The 25222-nt window shown below is 45.8% G+C and overlaps 2 protein-coding genes across 2 annotated transcripts in view; both read right to left on the bottom strand.

The window, feature by feature from the left end:
- Ttc30 (tetratricopeptide repeat domain 30) overlaps window positions 1–25222 on the bottom strand; it is a 76832-nt gene that overhangs the window by 19870 nt on the left and 31740 nt on the right. Inside the window, exon 2 of the mRNA XM_089569268.1 lies at window positions 5517–5698. Coding sequence (XP_089425394.1) covers window positions 5517–5696 — 180 coding nt within the window. The 5' untranslated portion in view covers window positions 5697–5698. The remainder of the gene's footprint in view (window positions 1–5516; window positions 5699–25222) is intronic.
- Window positions 13162–15574, bottom strand: LOC149360385 (uncharacterized). The gene is made up of 2 exons (XM_089569267.1): window positions 15234–15574; window positions 13162–13287 (listed from the first exon to the last, which is right to left on the bottom strand). Exons 1-2 carry the CDS (start codon window positions 15542–15544, stop codon window positions 13284–13286), a joined length of 315 nt encoding a protein of 104 aa, XP_089425393.1. The 5' UTR covers window positions 15545–15574; the 3' UTR covers window positions 13162–13283.

Raw genomic sequence — 25222 nt, 5'->3', positions numbered from 1 at the left:
CCTCCTCTCGACGCAATAAATTTTTTCCAATCCAATCGAGCCCGGGAGGCAACTGTCCTATAAGCCTTCAAGCTTCCATTCGTAAACACTCAGCAAGCGTAAAAGTTTGCTTTTAAAAATCTCTGCCTCTTTCACCTCTGCCTTAATCACTTCTTTTATGGTATACGGTACGCACGTCAGTCATCATAAAACTGCTACCATGGCTCTCTTTTAGTGCGCAAGCGCTGCTCCCGATGTACCAACCCTGTGCAAGAACCTTGCCTTCTCTTGTGCTGTCGAGTAACTCGTGTAAGCTCGGCTTAGTTCGGAGGAGCGTCGCGCAGCAAGCTGCAGACAATGGGGGGAAGCTAGGGTTCGCCAGCTGCAGCCAATTGGAGCAGCGCGTCGGGCCACATTGGTAACGCAACAATGCGACAACATGGGTGGCAACATGGCAATCAACATAGGTGGCACCATACCGACCTGAGGCAGCACTTCTGCGCCAGGAGTGGTATGTGGACTCCCAGGGATCTATGAATGTTAAGTAGTTTGGTTTGGTTTATTGTGGTTTAACGCCCCAAAGCGGCGCAGGCTATGAGGGACGCCGTAGTGAAGGGCTCCGGAAATTTCGACCACCTGGGGTTCTTTCACGTGCACTGACATCGCACAGTACACTGGCTTCTAGAATTTCGCCTCCATCGAAATTCTGCCGCCGCGGCCGGGATCGAACCCGCGTCGTTCGGGCCAGCAGCCGAGCGCCGTAACCACTGAGCCACCGCGGCGGGTAATGTTAAGTAGAGAGTGACCAATTCTTCATATATGGGAATTAACCCACTAAAGCTATCGCGTCATGTCCTTAAGGTGGACCTGAGGTGTCCCCTCGAATGGAAGAATGAACACATGCTTTCGCACGTCTGCTCGGTTCAACTACAATAAACCCCTACAACTTTTTTGTTCTAAACGCCCCTGCACAGTCGCGCACAAAGCGACCGAGAGGCTTCGCGTGGTTGTATGATCAAGAGTGAGCGCGCACCTCACCCGAAGACTACTAGGGTGCCTGGATGTCGGCTCGCCTCCGCTTTCACGGTGGGGGCACCCTTTGTACCACCCCGCGCCGCCATTTCCCCCTCGCAGCGGCATGTTGGGTCCCACGCGCCGGTTGCGAACTCCGCGTATGCGTGCGGAGTATTTTCTGTGCGGTTGCATGGCGACTGGAATAAAGCGACTTAACTGGAAATAGGCACGACATAGCTGTTTTGCTCGTGTATGTCAATAATGTTTGGCCAGAAGCTGCACGGTTATCGAATAGTTACGACAGGCTGCTGTGTTTCCCTCTCTCAAGCTGCGCTGAAAAAGGACAGCTATTGTTTCGTCTTCCTTCGTAGTCGTAATTTAATGTATCAGGGTCGCCGAATTCCCTAGTATTTGGCTGATTTTTTTTTGTTTTTTGTTCGAACGCAAGGATTGCGCTCAATTGCGGTTCCAAGTTTCTCGGGTATACCAGCAGAGCGATGGATGACCTGCCATCATATAACTATTTCTGCGCAGCTAAAACCCGCTTTTCCTATATTCTGTGGCATCCCTTTGTCTTACTATTACTGCGCAAAATGGGGAAAACTCCGCGCAGTGATGGCTAATTTATCTTCGAAGCGGCCCGTTGCTTCCACACTGTGGCCCCATGTACAACATTCTAGGAGGAAATTTTTAAAAATTTCGAAATTGTACGATACTGTTACGGCAGCATTGAAGGTAATGGTCCATTCTGCTTGTATGTAGCAAAATATTTCGTTTAAGGTGTTTCCATCGATTCGACGAAAAGATAAGACTGCCATAGAAAACCACTGGGGAACGCTTTTTAGGAGAGTGAGAACGCTAATGAAAAAAAAAAAGCAAAACTGCTGTCGGGTGCACTGCGGACATAGTGACTGTTGTTGTGAAATCTTACAATATATGAGAAAATTGCGTTCATAAACTGTTTCCTGCTCAAAAATGCTTTTGTCCAGAATTGTTGGGTATGCACACTTCTCTGAGGTGGACCGCCGAGGACGCGTCTCAGACCAAATAGTCATATTTTATGAATTGTCAGCCTTAGTAACCTGTTCCGCAACAAAATCATGCATACGGTTTAGTTTCCTTCTGTATGGTGCTGAATGGACGATTGATGATACGATGCGATGACGTCTTGCTGACTGAAAAGCAGTCTTTTTCGAGGACACATTTCATTACAACTTTCATTTCGCCTTTTTGAAATTATCGAGAAAAAAAGACTCATTAAAACCTCACAATTTCAGCTCCTGATAACCAATTCGTTTGAGTCCCTCTGTCCCCGTCAGGTTGAACTAACTAAAGGTAGTCGGAGCAATACAGGCCGCTTCCTCGCTTCCGCGGAGCCGTCTGCTCCAGTGGCGAAGAGACGCTGGCTTTTCGTCTCACTCGATAGTCGTCGGGAAGGCAATAGATCTCTCATTAAGGTAGTGGTCGGGCTTAGTTGGGAAACCACGTTCCACATAAATACGCAGAAAGACACGGACGACTGAACATGACAGTGAAGCTCTCATCCCTGTTGCTGTTAAAAAGAGAGGCAAAAATCAAAATTAGCCTCTGAGACATGCCTGCCCAGAAACACGCGTGAAGCCAACGAAAGGAGCTTTTTTTTTCCCTCAGTAGTGGTTTATATAAAAGCAATAATAGAAGGAAGGAAAATAAACCCCTACTGCGGAGAAAGTCTCCTTTCGTTGGCGTCACGTAGCCGCCATTTCTTTGTTTACTGACGCGTAGAAAATAGGCACGGCACCAGGATATTCGTAGTGGGCTGGCGCAAAGTAGATGAGGTGGGAAGGGGATGGAATGCGTTCACGGCGTAAAGATAAAATAAACAAACTGAGCGAAATACAGCGATGAGAGTGTCGCCTTCTGGCTTAATAAACGCGAGCGCCTAAAAATATGCCTGCATTTCTGAGAAACGTCTTTGTCGTCTGGTTCTCAAGTAAGCGCTCGGCGGATTTTGATCTGACCTGGCGGGTTGTAACCTCGCCGCTCCTTGGTGCCATCATTTCATCTGAAGGCGCCAAATGCCCGCGCCGACCCGCATGCCGGACAAAAAACCCGGCTCTAGTATTTATAGAGCTGTGGGAGAATTATAGCTTTCGCAGCCTACTTCATCCGCGCACATGTTTGTGATGGACAAAACTTGCAACTTCTAACAGCTTGGTGCAGAAGGTGTGTGCTGGAGCGGTTGCAGTCAAGAAAATATAGACTGCGACGCGTAACGAGGCGTCTCTAATCGGGAGAAGAAATGCGGCGGAGAGAGCTTGAAACCCGAAAACCAAGGCAAAGTGATTTGTCCAGTGGGCCGCGCCTCTTTGCCGCCACATTGTTTACAACGGAGAGAAGTCAGCGGATGGCGTCTTGTGAAGTGTTCGTGGCCCCACAGGTCCGGCTGCTTGAAGTGAACTCGTGTTGTGCGTGATGCATCCGTCGGGGGTCAAGCTATGAGGGGCTGTTGTGTTCCCGATGTGCTCTGCCAACACTAAGAAAAGGACAGCGGCTACTAGGCATTCCTCGTGATTGCACGCGCAGAAAAATGTGGGAATCGCAGGTCAAACGAGACGGCTGGAAGCCAACAGACAACTCCAAAGCATGCGAGGTAATGCATTCCAGAGCAAATTTTTGTGGGGGTGGGGGCATAATGCACAACTTCAACGTTGCAGCCTCATCATTACTGATATTAGCCGCCGTCAAAGGCGACTTCACACACTTAAATTCCTGGCGAACAAAATCTGCCTGAATGAAAGTCGTTGGCGAATATGAAACTGCAGCTCGAAATAAGCAAACCTGCTTGTTGGAAAAGTAGTCGAAATGCGAAGCACCCGAGTAAACGATTGCGCTGGAATTCGCTATGCCGTTGTGAGAACGTAACAACTGTTCACAAGGCGCTGAGTTCCTCAGTAGATCAGCTGCGAAAGATCATGCAATTTAGCGCAACTAACTACGATTCAGGAAAATGTTATAGAACAAACAAACTCCGATTCATATTTTAACCACCAACTTTGCGGCATATCATGCGGTGACAGCAGCTTTCTAGTCGAAACGGCCTGCCGTCTCATTGCGCTCAGTGCTGCTGAATGGGAGAGTTGGACACAATATGCCAACGTTGAGAGCGGTGTCCTTGCCCTCAAAACGGCGGTGGCCATCGAGACGCCATATAGAAGACGACAAAGGTAGCGTGATGCATGTGCAGGGCATATTCACGTAATTGGTTTGAGGGGACATACCTGTCGGGGCTGGTGGAGGGACTTCGTGGATACAGCTTTCGCTGTATTGCAGCACATCAACACAAAAGGACGGTTCAAGCAGAGCAGTGGCGTGGGAAGCCGAATCTTGTGCAGCCATACCCGTGTGTAGGCAGAGTATGTGCGCAGGCAATATAAAAGAGTAGCTTCCTGTCGTGATAACCCCCCGTTCAACGCAAGGAAGCTGCAGCGGCTTTACTGTCACTCCTGAGTCGCCGGTAGCACCGCAGCAGATTTATTTGCACAAGAGGCTCTCTCACACCCAGCGACATTCGCTGTCCCAAAATATGCAAATTTCGCAAAGCTGTCATGTGACGCACTATTTTTCCTTTAGTGAGAGAACTAAGCTTCTTCGTAGTCCGCATTGTCTGTTGTTTTGACGCCTGATTAGTCCGATAGGTATACACTGAAGAAGCGCCCAAAGCTGTCTGCCTTTCAATTGAGGAATTGTAGCGACTCCCTACAATTCACTTGAGGGCAGCCGTATGGCTCGAAAGGAAATGTACACAGGGCCCACGACCTTCAGGGCTGATGAAACATGGCTTTGTTTTTAAGCATGAAATGCTTTTAGCTCCCGTTGTCGGCAGTGTGGTGACGTCACGCCGAGACCGAGAGCCAACATCCGGGTACTGAAACGCGAACATCCGGGCGCCGTACGAGATTTAGCGAGACAAGTCGAGAGCAAGAGGGGAGCTCCAGGGCGAGAAGGGCTTTTGGCTGAAAAACTGCTTCCGCGCCGTCCCCAAGGATGGCGCTGCGGTCCCACACTCACGCATGTAAAATACCGGCCGCTTGGCCTTCAGACTCGCTGCATATACATTCTTGTCAGACCTGCGTCTCATCGTGCCCGCGTACGCTTCTGCACCGTCCTGCATTTCAATGCCACCACCGTCACAGCTGCTTGCTTAAGCCGAGCAATGGAGCCTGATGAAAGGAGAGGTAGGAAACGTCTTGCGGAAAGCGATCGCTTTGGGAGTGATACGCCACAGCAGTTTTGCTAATTTCTTCTAATGTTCTAATTTTTCTTATATTGCAAATTTTATCGAAAAACTGCCCTTTATAGCTGTAAGACTACGGTGCGTGAACTCTAATAAGGAACTACTCCAATAATTTTACAGAATGTGCATGTGCACTCAGACTGGATTTGCGTGGGAAGCATACAAAAAGCGTGTTCTGTCACAAGCGCAGTGGCACCATCCTCCGCACGCTGACTTAGAGAAGTGTGCACATGACACATGCGTGTACCTGCGCCTGGTAGTGGCAGTAAGCGAGAAGCGAAAGGGCCGCACGGCTTCCCAGTGCCCCTTGTCGGCGGCTGCAGTCTGCCAGCGCTGAGGCGGCTTCGGCGAACCTTCCCTCGCGGATCAGGCCGTAGATGGTGCTGGTGTATTCTCCGTCGCGGATAGGACGGATCCATGAGGCCATGCCTGCAGGCGGGGGGACGGGGAAGAGCATTAGGTGAGGCAGTTCAGTTTACTAGCGAATTGAAGCGACAGATAGAACCCCGGTGTAGAGACTCCTGGCCATCATCCTGTGTTACGGGGGCCCTTGCAGCATTTTATGTACCTTCTTTCTTTACCGAGGGGAAATGCCGTGCGCAAAAGAGTGATTAACAATTTACTGACCTCCGCCAGTCACCTGACTTCACTCCGACCCCTCATGCCTCATCTACCCTTCCCTGTATGCCAACCCCGAGCATTGCTTCTACGTGTGCCCCGTCACCATCGGAACTCATAACTTCTCCAGTCTATGCGCCTGTACTCCTTTATGGTGGCTCCACCCACTTTTTCGTAGCAACACGGAACGACAGCTTGACGGCGCAGAATGTAGGGGTGACTGCCATCTTATTTAATTTTTTTTCTTGTTCAAGCAAGCAGTTTTTTTGGGGCGCGTGTGCCTGGGAGGGCCAAGCTGTCCACTCCCGTTGGTTCCCCGTTCTTTAACGCACACATACATGACCAGCCAAAAGTCTGTCTGGCAGCTTCCTCTCTGTCGAGTGGAAGCTACGAACTAAATGGACTAGGGCTTCTTCACCTCTGTGACTGCCTCGTCAGCATGTGAGAGCACCACAGTTGTAGAAGTTGTCGTCTTACTCTTGAAGCTTCCTCGTCATTGTCAAAAAGCTGTGACGCAAGTATAAACGCGGGTGAACCTCCCTGAATTTCTCAAAGCCCTTGCAACGCACTCAAGCCAATGGCGCCGGCATGGCAGAACCGGCACATTTAGCACTGCTCAACGCGTGCCAGGAAAATATTGTCTCGATTCTTCTAATAACCAAGAAGGCTTTATGGAGGTCCTTTCTAGCGATTTCATTATCGCCGGATTATTTCATTATCGCCGATTTCATTATCGCCGGAATTATCGCCGGATTTAAATTCTATTTCTCGTTAGTGCATTTTACCTTTAACTGCTGGTTCCCGTTCCCGTTTTGAGTTAACGTGGCGTAGCCCTGCAATACGAAAACCTCCTGGGTGCTTTGTTGGTAAATGGGTTCACTGAAACGAATATTGTTGCGGTTGCGAAAGCACTCATACGCTCAATAATGTCGACCAGGAATCTTGTCACCGTATGTACGTGCGTCCTTTCGATCTTTTGCCATTGCCTTGCAGCCCTAGTTACTACTCTATCTTACCCGAGTTACTTAGGTAAGCTCGGGCAGTAACTCGGGTAAGTAAAAGCAACATGGGTCGCACAACTTCTACCGGTACAGGAGTCGCCGCCATCTATGGATGTTAAGTAGAGAAGGACCAATTCTGCACATCGGGACATTAGCCCACTAAAGATCTCGCGTCGTTACCTCGAGTCAGAAAGTGTCTCGTCCAATTGAAGAATGAACACCTGCTTTCGCACGTCTATTCAACTAAACTACGTTAACCCCTTTCCAGTTTATTTCAAACAGTGTTTATATCTGTAGTCGTATGCTTGCTGTCAGAAAGTATTTTTTATAGTTCTTCTCGGTATGACAGAATGCTGTTCGCACCAGCCTTGCGCACCTAGGAGTATCTTGATTGCTTTAGAAACACAGTGCTTAGAGTGACAAGAGGTTTAAAACCGTGAAAATTTTGATAAGAATGCTATGGGTCCTGACATTAGTTCCAATAGGACGGAACTTCTTTACCCGCAGCTTTGTGCAGAGCTTTAGAAAACACGAAAGAAACACAGCACTTTTTCAGAAGTGTGCCTGAAAATAAAAATTCGTGTGGCATGCACGCCCATTTTGAAGACCAGCGGCCACTTTTTAAACCGCATTCACTTGCTGTAGCCACAGCGGTGAAGTTGCCGCAAGAGCAGTCGCTGTTACTGCATGTCAGTGGTTGCAAATTATGCGGTACTTGTTAATAATTCTCCCCAAAAAAGCAACATATTTCAAATCTCTATTTACGGCCAGTGAGGTGCAAGGGTATCCTTCCGAGACCGCAAGGGCAAATTGCGTCACTGATTTCTTTAAAAAGCTTAGGGTGTAATGATTTGCGTTCTAAAACGAGATGGAAGTGCCCTTTTCAGCTTTTTGAACTTTTGGCCAGGGCAAAGACCTCTCCCACATCTCTCAAACTAACCCTGTCCTTTTAATCTCATTCACCCACCTAACTTTCTGCCGCCCTCTGCTACGCTTGCCGTCCCTTGGAATCCACTCCGTTACCCTTAAGGACCAGCGGTTATCTTGCCTTCACATTACATGCCCTGCCCAAGACCTTTTATTTATTTTGTACAGGTGCGTCTTCGAAGCGCAGGTCGGAGGCCGTTGATCAAAGACGCGTCACGGCAGGCACACACCCAGAGTCACTCCGGAACCAGCACAGCACTTCGTTCACCTCTTCGTCGCACCGCGTGAACGGATGCCGGTCGTTCCCATTGCAGGGTCGAGGGGAAGGCGAGCGGCGAGTAGAATACTGGGACCGAGGCATAGACGAGCCAGAAGAGCCATTGGTCAAGGGCGGCTCGGGATCGTATCCGTACGGATGCACAGCCTCCCCAGAGCGAGGCAAGCGCTGACGGCAGAGACGTGCGACGTGCCCTGGAAGTCCACAAGCGTAGCAGATGGGCCGATTATCGGCGGTGCGCCAAGGGTTCGTAGGGCGTCGTCGTGTGCGAGGAAACGAGGCTGGGGGAAGTGGCATGGACTGGGGTGGAGCATAATAGGCAGGGCTGCTGCGATACGTGGGGGAGGCAAGCGAGCCCGGTGTCCGGGTGACGACTTCAGCATAGGTGAGTGGTGCTGCGACAGGAGGAGGCGGGGGGCTGGATGGCAGGACTGCAGCGACCTGCTCCTGAACAACACGGCGGATAGTCGGCGCAAGGGAGGGCGCGAAGTCGGCAGTAGGGCACACAGGGTCTGGAACGTGATGGAGAAGAGAAAGCTGGCGGGCGACTTCCTCCCGTATAAAATCTTTTACGCGCTCCATGAATAGGGATTGGTCCGAAGACGAGGGACCAAGAGACAAGCCAGCAAGACTCTCGGTAGGCGCACCAGACTGCCGCGTAGAAGCGCGTTGCTTGCGCAACTCGTCATAGCTCTGGCACAGCTCGATGACGGCACTGACGGAGGTGGGATTCTTCGCCAGGAGCATTTGGAAAGCGTCATCGGCTATCCCTTTGAGAATGTTGTTAACTTTGTCAGTCTCTGGCATCGAAGGGTTGACGCGCTTACATAAATCGACCACGTCTTCAATGTAGCTGGTGAATGTTTCAGCCGGTAGCTGGGCTCGAGCACGGAGACGTTGCTCGGCGCGAAGTTTCCACACGGCGGGGCGGCCGAAAACGTCCGCGAAGCTTGCCTTGAATGAAGACCAGGTGGGAAGGTCGGCCTCATGGTTACGAAACCATAAGTTTGCAACGTCTGTGAGGTAGAAAAGGACGTTGCTCAACTTCACGGCGTCGTCCCACCGGTTGTAAGTGCTGACGCGCTCGTAGGAGGCCAGCCAATCGTCGACGTCCTGGTCGTCTGTACCGCTAAATGGGGAAGGGTCGCGCTGGCGTTGGACTCCGGAACAGAGGACGGTGGGAGGGATGGCCGGCGATGACTGCGTCGAAGTGTTTGGCATTGTTGGCGGTGCAAGTTGCGTTCCGCTCCGAAGTTCCAGGTTGAGCACCGGGACGGGGATCGAAGCAGCTCCACCAAGTGTACAGGTGCGTCTTCGAAGCGCAGGTCGGAGGCCGTTGATCAAAGACGCGTCACGGCAGGCACACACCCAGAGTCACTCCGGAACCAGCACAGCACTTCGTTCACCTCTTCGTCGCACCGCGTGAACGGATGCCGGTCGTTCCCATTACAATTTATTTATTTATTTCGTTACTATCAGGGCCGTTGAGGCGTTACAGATAGGAGTGGTAAGTATACTTATACAAATAAAATACAATAAGGAGAGTAGTTAACATAGGTGATGAAGAAGAGCAGATCTAAAAACTTCTGGTTCAGAGATGGAGACGATGCTGGCGGGCAGGTGGTTCCAGTCTGAGCTGGTCTTGGGCAGGAAAGAATAAAAATACTGGTTAGTTCTGCAACTTGGAACACTCACTTTGAGTCGGTGATCAATGCGAGATGATACATAACTTGGAACAGCGAAAAGACTTTGTTTTAGCGATTGATTTGTGTAATATATTTTTTGGAAAGTGAAAAGTCTAGAAAGATGACGCCGGAGTGAAAGGTCTGGAAGGTCTAGAGTTCTCTTCATGAGTGTGACGCTAGAGAAACGCGAGTAATTAGACAAAATAAAAGGGGCTGAACGATTCTGAATTGATTCTAAAGTGTTAATCAGTGACTTAATGTTAGGGTTCCATACAGAAGGCGCATATTCTATTTTAGATCGGACGACCGTTTTGTACAGTAGTAGTTTTAAACTAACCGGAGCAAGTGAAAAGTTACGGCGAAGGAAACCAAGCATGCAATTAGCATTGTTAGTTATGTGTTCGATATGCGTTTTCCATGAGAGGTCATTGGTAATGTATACGCCAAGATACTTATATGCAGAAACAAAAGCTAAGGGGGAGTCATTTAGAATATATGGATGCGAATATATGTGGTTCTTCCTCTATAGAATATAGAATATATGGTTCTCTTGATTTCGACTAGGACAAAAACGGTTGCTTTCTTTGACTGCCGTAGTAGAAAGTACTCGCAGTGACTACCACCTTCCTGAGTGCCCTTGAAGAACTGAAAACGATATGACTTCGATTATGCTAGCTAGACACAAGTGGAGAAAGAGCTTTGTATGAATCCCTCTTCCATGGGTGCCGCGCCTGCGAACGTGTTGTGCAACATATTGGAAAACTTTGAAGGCGAAGGCCTTTAATGCCTCATCGTTGCCGACAGAAAATTGTCTGCAGAAGGTTGTCAGGAGAGGTGTAACGCTTTTTCTAGTCAGACCAGAGAAAAATTCTTTGTGCACAATGGGATTCGAACCACCATCCTTCCGTTCCGCTTCCGAGCGTGCTAATGGCCACGCTACTTCCTGCCAACGCATATGTAGTTCTCCTTGTCTAAGACGCTGGAGAGTGTTTGCAGAAAGGCGTCGAATCAAACGGATGCCTCCAAAACGCCCTCCAGTGTCTCCAGCATTTAAGATTCACAAACCATTGTGTACTTAATTAACATCTTAACCACACATCAATGACACAAACGGCAACACCGCGCTAAAGCCTTTCGCCTCACCGCACTTTAGGTCAACAAAGTGCCTCCCCCCCCCCCCCCCCCCCTGAATTTTTTCTTTTATGTTGCCGGGTTCCAGGAGGATAGAGAAATGGAAGAATGAAATGGCAGCCCCAAGCGACTGTTTAGCTTGAGTTTTTAGGTGTTAAGAATATCATGCGTAACGACACAGCAGAAGTGGAAAACGCCTCCTTGAGACGCTCTCCAATTGCTTAACAGAACTCGTCTGTTCTTCATGCCTCAAAAATGCCGGTCTCTTGAATTTGTGGGTCATCATCACCAGACGAATTACGTATACTGTAAGAGAAAAGTAGCCCCCAAAGGTCAGCAATTATGCATGCTTAGTTCTAATCGCGTGCATGTTTTTCGAGAACTCTAAACCTCGTCCCTTCATTCGACTCTCGGCCGCTATCAAATCCTTTTCTTTTTGTTGGTATCCATGTAGTAACTCTAAATGACTGTCACTATACTATGCCTAATTTTCTTCAATTGTATGAGCTTGAACCCCTCTAAAGGCTTTGACTCTTTGGCTCCTCTGCTTACTTTCTCTGTCAGCGTTACATCCCCCATTTTCTTTCGCAATGTTTGCTGCACTTTACTCAGCATAATTTGTAGCCGTTTTCTATCCTTTGTCTTGACGGAAACTAAAAAAAGACGCTTCTGCAGTATTCTGGTAATGATAATGCTTAAACCTAAAAACACTTGACCATATTTTTTGTATGCTATGTAAGAAGCAGCTACGCTTTAATGCCGACTGGGTACATCGTAATCTAAAAAGTGACATCATACGAACGCCATGAGGAGCTTTGCAATAGCCCTTTAGAAGAACGATTATTTAGCTAACCAGGTCAGGAAAGAAAGCGCTTTTTAAAATATAGTGCCACTTGGGTTGATATTTATGTGAGCATTTATTGGTTGACGCGCGATAGCTGATCGATAACACCAGGCCATGTTTTCCGTGTTCGGAAAACGTTTCTGCCGAGGTCAGTAACCAACCACGCGCGGTCACTGAACCCGCTACACACAGCATCTTGTTTTTATTCGTTACTTCTTTATTTTAGAACGTACAATGCAGTGCATAGAAATATTTGGACCGATAGCCGTGTGGCTAGTGAAACGGTTCAGTGCCAAATAAAATAAAATACACCAGGCAGCCTTAATGAGGAAAAAAAATACTGGCGGCTCAAAGCAGTAGCAGACACCTGGAAGGCTGCCGAATGTAGCTCGTCACCTAACTAATGATTAATAAGTAATTAATGCGAAGAAAATGAAACAACAGCGTGCCAGTCTAGGACAGGCAGCGACGTAATGGAAGCGGTAAGGGAATTGATATGTACGCGGTGTTTCGGCCGGAAATGCTGCACATCGCAGAACTTCCTGGCTTCGCTGATCAGCCATGGATAGGAGCTCCAGAGTATTACTCCTTTCAAGTCAAAGCTCTGAAAGGGTGAGGACGAAAATTGTCCTCACGTTACAGAGATTTGAGCTCTGAGGGCGCAATACGAGTCAAGATGACGACGGACAGAGCTATTGGTCTGGGAAGTTCTGAAATAGGAGCACAAGTCTTCCAGTATCAATGCACATATGGTTTAAAGTTTACAAGTAACGCCGATTTCTGAGCAGCGTCTTTCCGGTATTACAAATCAGTGTACTACATATATTTTATTTGGCGTGTTTATGATTTATGGGGGCTTAATGTCCCAAAGCAACTCAGGCTATGAGGCTTTAACGTGTAGTGACATCGCACAGTACACGGGACTCCAGAATGAAGTTCGACCGCCACGGTCGAAATCGAACCAGCGTATTTCGCGTCAGCAGTCGAGCACCATAGCCAGTGAACCACCGCGCCGGGTCATTTTATTTGGCTTTCATAACCAAAGCTACCCGGCTTTCATGGGGCACATATCGGTAAGTGATTGTCGCAAGGACGGCAGCATGAATTCATGCTGCTTTTATGCGATGGAGCACATACCCCGCTGCATGGACGCAAATGTACAGAACCAAGAAAAACTGCAGGCGTTAAAGTATACGGATACAGTGTTGGTTTCCGTTTGGCTCCTGCGCTACTCAGCGAACTATGGTTAGTTACAGGTAACGCAACGCTGCAGACAGTAATTGAGGGGAAATGATGGCCCAAAATACGCTTCCTTCAAAACATGCTTCGCTGATCTCCATGGCTTCCGGGTACCGGCTTTACGACATTATAAGCTTCTGAAAATTGATTTTTACAAACTTTATTTCTTTTCTATGTACAGCAGTGTTCGAAAAACGAGAGAGGTCTTGTCTCACGGCAGATGGCGAGCTGTCCGCTAATAATGGCTTGCGATGAAGTATTCACAGAGTTGCTTCCAGCAAAAGCATTCGTATCACCTGGGAGGAGAAGAGAAAACCAGTGAAGCATTTCATTAACTCCACAAAGTAAAGAAACGCTGTTTAGGCAAAATATAGCTTGCGGGAGGAGGGGGGTGGGGGGGGGGGGGTGGAGAGAAAGAGGCGGGCGGGCGATCAGGCTAAACTGACTTGGTTTACCGAAATGCATGAAGCGATAAAAGCTCAGGTGAAGGAGACAACATGGAGGGACATAAATTTTTTAGTGCAGTGAGTTCAGGGGAATCCTCCAGAGTGACACAAATGGGTACTAACGAGTAAATACTCCGTTACTGCAAATGGCCTAAAGTCCCCATCCCGAGTGTGTCATTTTTTCGCGTAGTGGGACATCCATACACACGTGCGAAGCTGAACGACTGGACACTGGATTTTTAGCAGCAGCATGTCGCGTACTTTGACACATTTAGGTCTGTGCGTCCAGATTTTCCGCACATGTCACGACGCATTGATGATAAAACGAACGCCGCGTGGATCACACCTGCTTTTCTTTGATCATGAAAGTTAGCCCCAGAGTTCTGCTCACAAGAACACGTGATAAAAGGAATATGAATTTTGTATTTTCTCACTATCGCGCTGATATCTGCGCATGAATATTTTTGCACAGGAATACTCGCAGGTCAATCAACCGACTATCAAAGTTTTGTCTATCATTCACGGCGACATTTTGTATTAGCATTTTTCAGTGTGGTCAACTATAGGACACTGAACAACTTTATGCCGTTCGCTTTTTCCGTGACAATTCTTTGTCGTTTCTCATGTGCCATTACGTATTGTTCATCAATGAAAGCTTTGCGACCACGTATTTCGTTTTCAGTGAATTTTTCCCTCTGTGTCATTTAGTCCACCTCCTGAATGTCAGCCTGGCTGTGTACAGTAGCTGCTATTAGTTGGATAAGGGCACCTTCCTTTCTTCCCATCAACGAACGCACTTAAAGACGTTCGAGCTAAAAGCATTCATCGGCGCCCACCCGCCAACCGTCGCCGTCCAACTCGTTTCCCAAGTTGTGCCACATGTGCCACACGAGGAACGTGTTGAGGGGTGTCTCGGGTTCTGTCTTACCTTTAATCCTGTTTAGGCCTATAAATTACATGCCCTATACACAATCAAGAATGCGCTCCCGTTTAGGCATTACTCAAAACTGTCTAATAAAAGTAAAAAAAGAGTACACAATATAGGAAGAACAAGAAAATCAACAGGGTTTCCTCAATTTCCTGAGAGCAATACGAATAAGAGCCTCGTCCAATATTTAAGCTTGACAATGCTATGTGCAATCTGGATTTTGCGTGCTGCAACCGCAGTTGGAGCTGTACTCGGGATTTTACATGTCGTTTGCATTCAATATCTGTTTTTAGTATAGGTTACAAAACGGTATAAATTTATGTACCTGAGGATTTTTAATCAAATACGTACTGGAACCATTTTATTCACTCAGATAAACAATGGGACAATCCTCGATCGAAAAGGCTGATTGAAAGTGACGAGATGCTGCTTTATTATGAATTCATCAGTTGAAAACCGTTGCCGTTTGTATTTGTTGCTTACTTCGGTTTAAGCCTGAGGGCACATAGTGAGGCACGGCGTAAAATTTAGTTTGATTAGCAACGTTGCTGCTATTTACTTTAGATTTACACATTCCTTCGTGAGGACTGTGAGAAATGTAGCAGTTAGTCTTTTAATTTTCAATATATCTTTAAAGGAATTATTGTTGTATTGCTTATAGCGCTGCAGAGAAACTTGAGCATGAATTTATTCATTGACGGAGCGTCCCTGGATATTAGTAAGATAAAATTGAGGTTAATTTCTCCGACAAACGCGAGCAACTGCTACTGAATGTTGCCTTATAGGCATAAAGCATGCGCTAGTGTGCACGAATCATTTTGAAACCGACACACAAACACAGAAATGCGCCGTTGACGGCACGCATTACCATCCGTGGCCACCGTATCCGCCGTGTCCTCCGCCGTATCCGCCTCCGTATCCTCCACCGTATCCTCCGCCGAATCCGCCGCCGTATCCGCCGCCGTATCCTCCACCGTGCTCGGCCCTTCCGACGAGGGATGCACCTTGGCTGATCTTGTGTACGCGGTGGACAGTGTTCACGAGGAACGAGGGCCCAGGCACTACCTTGCTGTATCCGCCGAGTCCTCCACCGTATCCTCCACCGTATCCTCCGCCGTATCCTCCGCCGTGTCCAGCCAAGATGATAGCGCCATGCCCGCCGCCAAAACCTCCAGCCATTGCAGTCGACGTGAGAGCGAAGAGTACCAATGCGAGGACCTTTTGGCGGGCGTCAAGATTGCGTTAGTTATGTTGCCGACAAACTTGGCTGATTTCGTAGTTACAAACTCTGGCATACTATCGACTACTTTACGGTTTCTTGAAATTTACGAGTTTAAGTGATCCACTGTTGCAGAGGGGATGAGATTAGATTCTTGGCAATACAAAATGAACAAGGAGCAGGCGGAAAGCCTCAGTTCTCTGGCCAAAGTTTCCGTAAGAGGTCTTGTCTTCGTCCCATTGTGTTGTCACGAATGCAAGACCAGTATTTTAGATCAACAACACTTCAGCTCACTTTCTCCGGCAGGAAATCAAGCATGGAAGATTGCAAAAGGAGCACCTTAACGCATTTTCTGCAATGCCCAGAAAGAGCTCAAATGTACCACAGGTTCAAGAACAGCTTATAATGACGCTAGAAAACACCGTATCAATTCCGATGCACTTAAGTTTGACGCGCCTACATTTAGGTTGGAAAGAGAAAACGCTCAACTAAATTTTAAGCATGCTAAGACTTTGGTATGCAGAAAAGGAGAAAAAAATATTTCCTTCCTTTATGACTAGCCACTGCTCTTACTAATTAACGGAAGTTTACACTTCTAATATTTGTTAAGGTGAACTTGAATATGCTCCAGCAAAGCAGATTACAGAGCACGAAGTGAAAATCACAGCCAGGGGCATCTCTTTGTGATGTTCCATCTGGATAAAGGCTTTTAATCGTTTCGCATTTGAAGCGTGCTGTGCGGAGAGCGCAAGGAGACATAACCACAATCACAGTAGCTTACATGGCCTTCTTAATCCTTCTTAATGCTTAAAAAATCTGACTGCTTTAGCCGTACAGCCTATAATATACAAAATGAGCGAAGACTCAAGAACAAAAGTGGCAAATGCCCTTCAAGGGATGCCCTCACGCCAATAGCGCCGACCGATCCTCATGACTTCGTGGTTAATGCCCTTCGCACTTCTAATGTGACATAACTGGCGTAGACAGCTTAAAGGGAATTAACGTCTGCCTAATCGGATTAACCGCCGCGCCATGAAAATTGGTCGAGGACATTGGCCGGAGGGCGTCAATCTGAGGGACATCTGTCGCTTCGTTCTTGAGTTTTATCCGATTGCAGTAGATGCTGTTATAAATGGTGTAAATTACTCGCGTTTGTTAAACAAATGGTCAGAAGGATATCAAAAGTCAGCCGAATTGCACACAAGTGCACAGTTCTGGTACGGACCGTAAGACGATGCTTCATTGCAAATAAGCTGTGCTCTTATGGAGCTGGATGACCTGCCGATTCTAGCCGAACAGGTGACTCACTTTCTGAAGTCTTAATATGATTCCGAAATAAAATTATTCTGAGCTGACAGATTTAAGAACAAAACTCAATTATCTCTAAAACGGGCTCCAGACAGCTTTTACGTTCTATAAGTCCTGTCTTATCGCAATAAGGCTACGAGCAAACCTTCAAACGTTACACCACTTTCTTGTCCCCATTAAATAATAACGGCTATTGTATTGTCATGAACTATGCTTCAAAAGAACGACAATTATGCATAGGGTTTCCAGTTCACAGCACGTTTTGAATGCTTCTGGGTGCAATTTTACGTGCACTGTGTAGCGCTTCGAAGCGAAAAATAGACGGTAGAGAGGTATACCTGTTCGCTTCCTTCCGGATTGCGCAATTTTTTTTCGTCTTGCGCTGTCTGCATTCCGTGGTCACTTATGCGTGAGTAATAACCTTCTCTTTAAACAAAACTCTGGTTTCATTCTCTTCATTGCTTTGCTGGCCCGCACTGAACAATAGAATTACGCCTGATGCATTATATTCCAGGAAAAGGCGCCGAACCTGTAGCTTACTCCGGCATGATCGAGGACAGATGAGAGTGGATTTCTGCGAAGTTTTAGTTTCTTTTTAAATGCACTGGCATCAGTAGCGAAGCAGTAATTCCAACTTTAATAACAAATATTTTCGCCTATCCTGTCTCGTGCCCCTCGGTAAATGTCTTGATATGTGGTAGCTCGGCTACTTTAGCGGACACTAAGGCAATGCAGAGTTGAAACGGCATTATCGAGGTGATGTTTTCTTGTTCTATCCCGGGATATGGTAATCAGGAGCATTACTTCAGGTGAGAGACATCCTCTCGCGCATGGAAGGAGCCGATAAAAGAACACAGCTACGAAAATGTTATCAACAAAGTACTTGATAAATACCATATATCTCACTCAAGTCTAAGGCGTTCATGCTGCCTGCTATGCTAGGAATTTTTTTCTGAGCACAATAGGTGATCGGGACCTGCCACATAAATTAATGCGCATTCGCAAGGATCTTTGCGAAAATAAACCCGAAATGCTCGTTTACAGTGTTAGGAGCGCTTTCTCGCATCCTCGGATTGGTAAAGACGTTTTCGGCATGCACTCAAAATACGGAGGGAAAGAACCCAATATCCCCGCCTCACGGAAAATTTGCCGAAAGAAATGCTTCATAATAAACCTTTTTTTGCTGACAAAGACACTGTAGTTTCAAATATGTATGCCGGGGCAGTGAAAGTTTTTTTTTTAGCATTCATTACTCTCATATGACTTAAACGTTTGAAGCTACATCTGCCCAAATACTATGGCATTGCAGTCACTGCAAAAATTACAGTCTATCAGCCGTTGCCGCACTTCCCATCACGGCGCTTCACCTAAGCCCTCTGACGCCCACGAGAGTGAGCCGTCAGAGCGGCCAACCCCTGTCAGCCTTCGACACGCGGAGACCGTTGGCGAGCGACTTACACCCCAGCGCTGCCCCGTAGAACACGGCAACTCACCCAGGCGTTCATGTTCGTAGCTGCGGGGGGCGGCTGATCAATCCACGTAAGGTCTGCTGCTCGAGTTTCAACTGCTGCGCTTGGCTCGCCTAGCTCCCGTTTTATATGGGGCCCGCCCAAAGAAAGGAACCAGAGGGGGGGCCTGACGTTGCCGGCGAACTTCCGTGCGGGCGCTCCTGAGGCCGGTCATTTAGCTTTCACCTACATTCTCTTCCGTTCGCTCTATTGTGCGTGTGTACGCGCCGGGAATTTCCTTATTTTGCTCTTAGCACTAGTGGAGTTGCCTCTGATAGAAGCGCAGATTTGGTTCGCGCGTGCATTGTTGCGCGGTACCTTAGCGTTGTAATGGGTGTGAGCGGACCTCGACGGTCGTAGACAGACGTGTTGTTTTTGCCTGGCGGAGGAAGCCGCATTGGCGGCTCCACTTTTGCGAGGTTGAGCTGCGCCTGCCGCGAAGATCGTTTCGGTTTCGTGCAAGTCTCCACCTCGTGCTCGAGTCAACGCTTTTTAAGAAAGAGAATAAAAATGAAATGTTCTCTCAAATACAGCGCCGTTTTTCTCCGTTACACACATCTCGGAATGCTGGCTTGTTATGACTTCCTTGTCGCCTTCGTTCGGAAGGTGTGGTAAACGGCAGCCTTAATGAAGCGCTGACGGAGGCAAGGCACTTAGTTTGTTCCAGCGTCATTCTTTGAGCAGCCTACTGTCTACTCCACTTTGCGTTTATCGTGTATCTCTGGCCTATGTACTGCGCCTTATTTGTGGAGCCTTAATTCTTCCATGCCGATTGCACCGACGAATCTTGGTCGTTTGATTAGAAGATGCTGCGAAAATATTCGCATTCACTTCTTTCTGACCTTTACTAGTAGTGTCCTGTTTTTCAAGTCAAATTAATTCGCATTTATTTGCATCAGGACGATGTAGGTATCCTTGGTGAAAAAAGTTAAACACATTTCACTTGAAGGAACCCGGGCCTCCTTTTACAAGGCAAAGTACAATGGAAATGACAGCTTGTTTAATAATCATAAAAAAACAGTCAAAAGACGAAACACAGTGAAGAGACGAGGCACAAACACGACGATTGGGCTAACTGTGCTTTATTGAAGGAAACGGTCTCAGAGGAAAAGGTGGCAGATCATGCGCAGCTCAGTAATCAAAAATCTCCATTCTGTAGATAGGCCTTGCTCTAGCGCCGTTGCCAAAAGAAGCTTACTTCCTTCTGCATAAGGGAGATAGAAAGATTGCAGATGCAATCATCCCCTCGCATACTAATGAGGAACGCCTCGAGGATATCGCGCTCGACTTTTCCCTTGCCTCTGCCAACAATACTGACATTATGAAACAAAGGGTAGCAGCCGCATTCCCGGCAATGGCTAGGGAAGTCAACACCGTCTGTAGACGACGTTTTTTTGATGACGGAGCTGCGCATGCTGTACCACCGTTAGTCTGTTTTCCTTCAATAAAGCACAGTTGTTAGTCCAGTCGTGGTGTGTGTGCCTCGTCTCTTCGCTGTGTTCCGTCTTTTGACTGTATTTTTCATGAATATGTAAAAACTGACCCAGATCTCAACTCTACTGCAATGTTTAATAACGCGTATACTACACATTAGGTGGACTAGAGGGAATATCAATTCAGAAAAATTGAACTGTGGGGATACATATGGTTATAAAAACAAGGACAATACGCACATACCCCTCATGTAAAACAACGTCGCCATGGGATCTTTGAGGAGTTGGAAATAAATTAACGAAAAAATAAATTGGTCACGCTGTTTACATGTTACGTCCTGACTGAAAATATGTTCATAAATTTATATAGGTAGAAAAAATTGGAGAAATCTGATGTATGTTTGCACAAATATCAAAGGAAGTGTAAAAGTCACCGTATCAAAGCGCCCAGAATTTAAGGTGGGCTACACCTTTGCACATATATGCCTTTTCTCAACAGCTTGTTTAATAAATGTAGAAGAGCAAAGCGCAACATTGAGCTTCGTATTTTGTGCGGCAAAAGGGAATGCACCAAAGTGATTGATTCCGAAATGCACATGTTGGAATGGTGGTTGTGAGGCAGGATAGTTATGGGCGTGTTCAGATAAGAACGGTAATCGAGGTCCCATGACCATTTTTTGTTTTCAATGAAATTTTTATATATGATGGGCAAATGTGTCCACACAAAGGAATGAACCTTAGTTTTGCAAGAAGCTTCGTAGTTTTCTCGGAAAAAATCGCACGTCACAAGAGGTGGAGAATGTCGTTTTTGGTACTTCGCAAAGTTGCAAGTTTGAAGCCTCATTCTATGCACAAAAAATTTTTTCCGCGCATAAGAATTTTTTCAGTACCTCTTTACAACTTGTACAATTCGAAAAAATAAAAAATGTTTTTTTTTTGCTCTTTCAACCTTCTGAGTAAAAAAAATTGCAAACTTCGCTTCTGGAGCTATGCGGTGCAAAAAAGGCACTTTTCAGGGCAGCCTTAGGGCAAGATGCCTAAAGATCTTCCCACTGAATATTTTTCTCAGTATTTCCCAGCGGTTTTTACTCACCTCAGGCAAGTTCTGTTGCTCTAGACTTGACAGATAGTTTTCAGTACGGTCTCAAAATTGGCTGAAGTTCAAAAACGCCAAAAAGGTGACAACTTTGACTTGGGTTAAAAAAAAAAAAACATCATCATCGAATTTTGTTAAAATTTGCCTGCATAATCCTCAATACATGATAATTTTAAGGCACTAGAAAGTGTTGCATTATTATGTTTTAAAATACAAAAATAAACACAAAACTGAGTTCATGTTTTTGTTATATAGAATTGCTTATTGCTGCCTTTTAGGAATAGTAGCTGTCAGAAATTCGATTTAGTACTCATTGAACGTGGTTACATTTTATTTACCCCAATATCCGAACCATTCTCAATGCTTATAGAGCTTCTATTCGCTTGATAGCGGCGCTCTTAATGCGTGAAAATGGGAATAAATTCGCTATTTTGCCTGATGTCATAAGAATTGGCTGGTGGCGGTCAAACGTTGTTTGTATTCTCTAATTTATTCGTCGTGCGGTCTATTGGTATATATAATCGATTCATTGAAGATATTAGATCATTTCTCGGTTCTTAGAAAAATTTTTATATATAAAAGTTGATATTAATGCGTTTCTGAAGTCGGCGTTTTCGAACCTGCGTCTATTTACCTCTGTGTTCAATGGTTCTACAAGGCACTGTCAGGAGACAAAACGTCGTCTCCTGAGGGGAACGATTTATCTGCAAGGTTTTTAATCATGGGGAGTTTTAATCGGGAGGCAATTTAAAAATGGGATGCCGCTTCAGGTGCACATTGCAATTCAGAAAATCGTAACCGGAAATAAACGGCGGCAGTTTAGTTCGGTTTTGGGCACAGTATATTGTCCAGCACGAAACACTAACCAGATCACAGTCTCTTCCGTTCAGAAGCAGCGGTGGAGGCCACGCAGGATGCACTGCCTTCAGTTGACTGAACCTACTTCCACAGGTGGAGCGTCTGAACTCCAGGCTCTTCCTCTGCCAGTTTCCATTCTTCCTTCTTCACTTCGCGAAAGTCTGCAAGCTCCCTCTGTGGCAGCTCCAGAATGGTGGTGTTCTTTAGTGTTTCTTCAATTGCGTCTACGAAGCCTCCGGCTCTGTGTATGGCCTCATTTGCACGCTTCCGCAAGTTGTGTTGTGATGCTCGATGGTGTGATGCTGCGTCATGTTTCCTCAGGAATTGTGTCACTGTCCACATGATGGCATTTTCACTTTGGAAAATTTTTAAATGAGCAGCGAGGATGAGGTGTTGATTGCTACATGGGAATACGGTGAGCTAGTTAAAAAAACTCTGACCGCTTCATCGTTTATGAGAGAATTTCTAAGAGTGGCCATGAAATGCATTCGCTACAACAGTATTATATCTGTGCAAGCAAGAACAATACATGAAAAAACACACGGCTGCAAGAGAGGTGCAATTGTATTACATTTTGATTTCGCCAAAAAATGAACATTTGTGCTTCCAGACTCAGTACAAGCGTACCATTGGCGGAAAAAGCAGGTAACCGTGGTTACCTGCGTTGTCATGTCACGAAAATCGACTCGTAACTACGCCGTTAATTTCGACGATATGTCTGCTTCTGAACGGAAGAGACTGTGATCTGGTTAGTGCTTCGTGCTGGACAATACACTGTGCCCAAAACCGAAATAAACTGCCGCCGTTTATTTCTGGTTACGATTTTCTGAATTGCAATGTGCACCTGAAGCGGCATCCCATTTTTAAATTGCCTCCCGATTAAAACTCCCCATGATTAAAAACCTTGCAGATAAATCGTTCCCCTCAGGAGACGACGTTTTGTCTCCTGACAGTGCCTTGTAGAACCAATGAACACAGACGTAAATAGACGCAGGTTCGAAAACGCCGACTTCAGAAACGCATTATTATCAACTTTTATATAGAAAAATTTTTCTAAGAACCGAGAAATGATCTAATATCTTTAATGAATCGGTTATATATACCAATAGACCGCACGACTAATAAATTAGAGAATACAAACAACGTTTGACCGCCACCAGCCAATTCTTATGACATCAGGCAAAATAGCGAATTTATTCCCATTTTCACGCATTAAGAGCGCCGCTAACAAGCGAATAGAAGCTCTATAAGCATTGAGAATGGTTAGGATATCGGGGTAAATAAAATTTAACCACGTTCAATGAGTGCTAAATCGAATTTCTGACAGCTACTATTCCTAAGAGGCAGTAATAAGCAATTCTATATAACAAAAACATGAGCTCAGTTTTGTGTTTATTTTTGTATTTTAAAACAATATAATGCAACACTTTTTAGTGCCTTAAAATTGTCATGTATTGAGGATTATTCAGGCAAACTTTAACAAAATTCGATGATGGCGTTTTGTTTTTAAACCCAAGTCAAAGTTGGCACTTTTTTGGCGTTTTTGAACTTCGGCCAATTTTGAGACCGTATTGAAAGCTATCTGTCCAGTCTTGAGCAACAGAACTTGCCTGAGGTGAGTAAAAACAGCTGAAAAATACTGAGAAAAATATTCAGTGGGAAGATCTTTAGGCATCTGGCCCTAAGGCTGCCCTGAAAAGTGCCGTTTTTGCACCGCATAGCTCCAGAAGCGAAGTTTGTAATTTTTTTACCCGGAAGGTTAAAAGAGCAAGAAAACATTTTTTATTTTCTCGGATTGTACAAGTTGTAAAGAAATTCTGAAAAAAATGCTGATGCGCGGAAAAAACTTTTGGTGCATGGAATCAGGCTTCAAACTTGCAACTTTGCGAAGTGCCAAAAACGACATTCTCCACCTCTTGTGACGTGCGATTTTTTTCCGAGAAAATTACGAAGCTTCTTGCAAAACTAAGGTTCATTCCTTTGTGTGGACACATTTGCCCATCATATATAAAAATTTAGTTGAAAACAAAAAAATGGTCATGGGACCTCGATTACCGTTCTTATCTGAACACGCCCTTAAATAAAAACTTATTTTGGTGATAACGGAAACATTTTTTTATATCTCATTGCTAAATAATATTTGTATAGATCATGAACTGGTGTGATGTGAAATCGAATAAACTAGTCCTCTGTGTGTACTACGATAATCCGCATTTTTTATGTGTCGGACAGGTTTGTTTTGGACCATGGTCATTTTATAAATGGTACAAAAGCTAGCGCAAAACACACACATACAAGAAAGGTAGACAGGACAGCGCGTTGTCCTGTCTACCTTTCTTGTGTGTGTCGTGTTTTGCGCTAGCTTTTGTACGAAGAATAATGTACCAACTAGCCCAGCAACAAGTGTTATAAATGGTAACCTGTGTTGCATTGCGCCATACCAAGAAACAGTGATATCAATGAGGCAGAAACAGTACGTTCTCAATTGTCATTTTTATAGATGTCGGAAAAAGTGCCGCAATCTCGCTAGAACTCTTACACATTTTGCAAGACATACAACTATACCAACGTCAGTGTCCCAGACCACATTCTTGTCGAGAAATACTGCGTGTTTTGAGGGTATCTGCAATTCCTATGATCGAAATTCCAATGATAAACTGAAATTCTGACATTATCGCCCGATGTCGCGCGTAGAAAACAACAGCTTTTGTCTTTTTCGCGTTTAGAACTAGGAAGATTGCTTCGCTCTGGTGTTTCAGATAATCTAACGTGCTGTTAGTGAGGGTTTCGATAATACTACCCATAAAAGCGATACTGGTATCTTCACTCTAAATGAAATATTGTGGCTTGTTCCTTATTTTGACGATGTCATTAAATGTAGAGCATGAAAATTTATGGGTTTAAAATACTTCCCTGTGAAACCTTGGCAGTAATTTTCCGAAAGAGGGAATAGTCTTTTCCTATTTCTGCACATTGGAAACGGTGTTGCATATAAGATTCTAAGATTTCTCTGGCAGTCGTGATTACACGGGTTTGCATCACTTGTGCGGTATTCACAACTAGTATACGCCAGAGTATACGATGTGAAGCAGTAAGAATTCGTGACTAATAACTTCGACTCTAGTTCGGCTGCACTCATAATTCAGCGCACCACTTACACCTTCCTATAGCGCGCAGTATGCGCGTACACCCGTTTCTAACCGCATATGTTTCTCAATTGGTAAAGCAGCTACAAAAGGTTTTTGTTGGAGATGTTATTTCGGAAGTATATAATAAATACCGGTGAACAAATAACATCACTTGCTCTTTGCACGTGGACTGCTACTGCGTTTAAAACGAAGTGCGTGGGCACTTTAGTTCTGCCCACTGCTCTTGAGTATAAGATGGAACGCACACATAATTAGAGAATTAAGAAGTCCAGCATATTTTATCACG

This window comes from Amblyomma mixtum, chromosome 2 (assembly GCF_055824585.1).
Source record: "Amblyomma mixtum isolate Tamu chromosome 2, ASM5582458v1, whole genome shotgun sequence".
Lineage (NCBI taxonomy): Eukaryota > Metazoa > Arthropoda > Arachnida > Ixodida > Ixodidae > Amblyomma > Amblyomma mixtum.
This window is presented reverse-complemented; position numbering and strand designations above follow the sequence as displayed.

Bases quoted from the DNA above. Each gene is read 5' to 3' on its own strand.
- LOC149360385 (XM_089569267.1), bottom strand. From the start codon at position 15,544: ATGGCTGGAGGTTTTGGCGGCGGGCATGGCGCTATCATCTTGGCTGGA.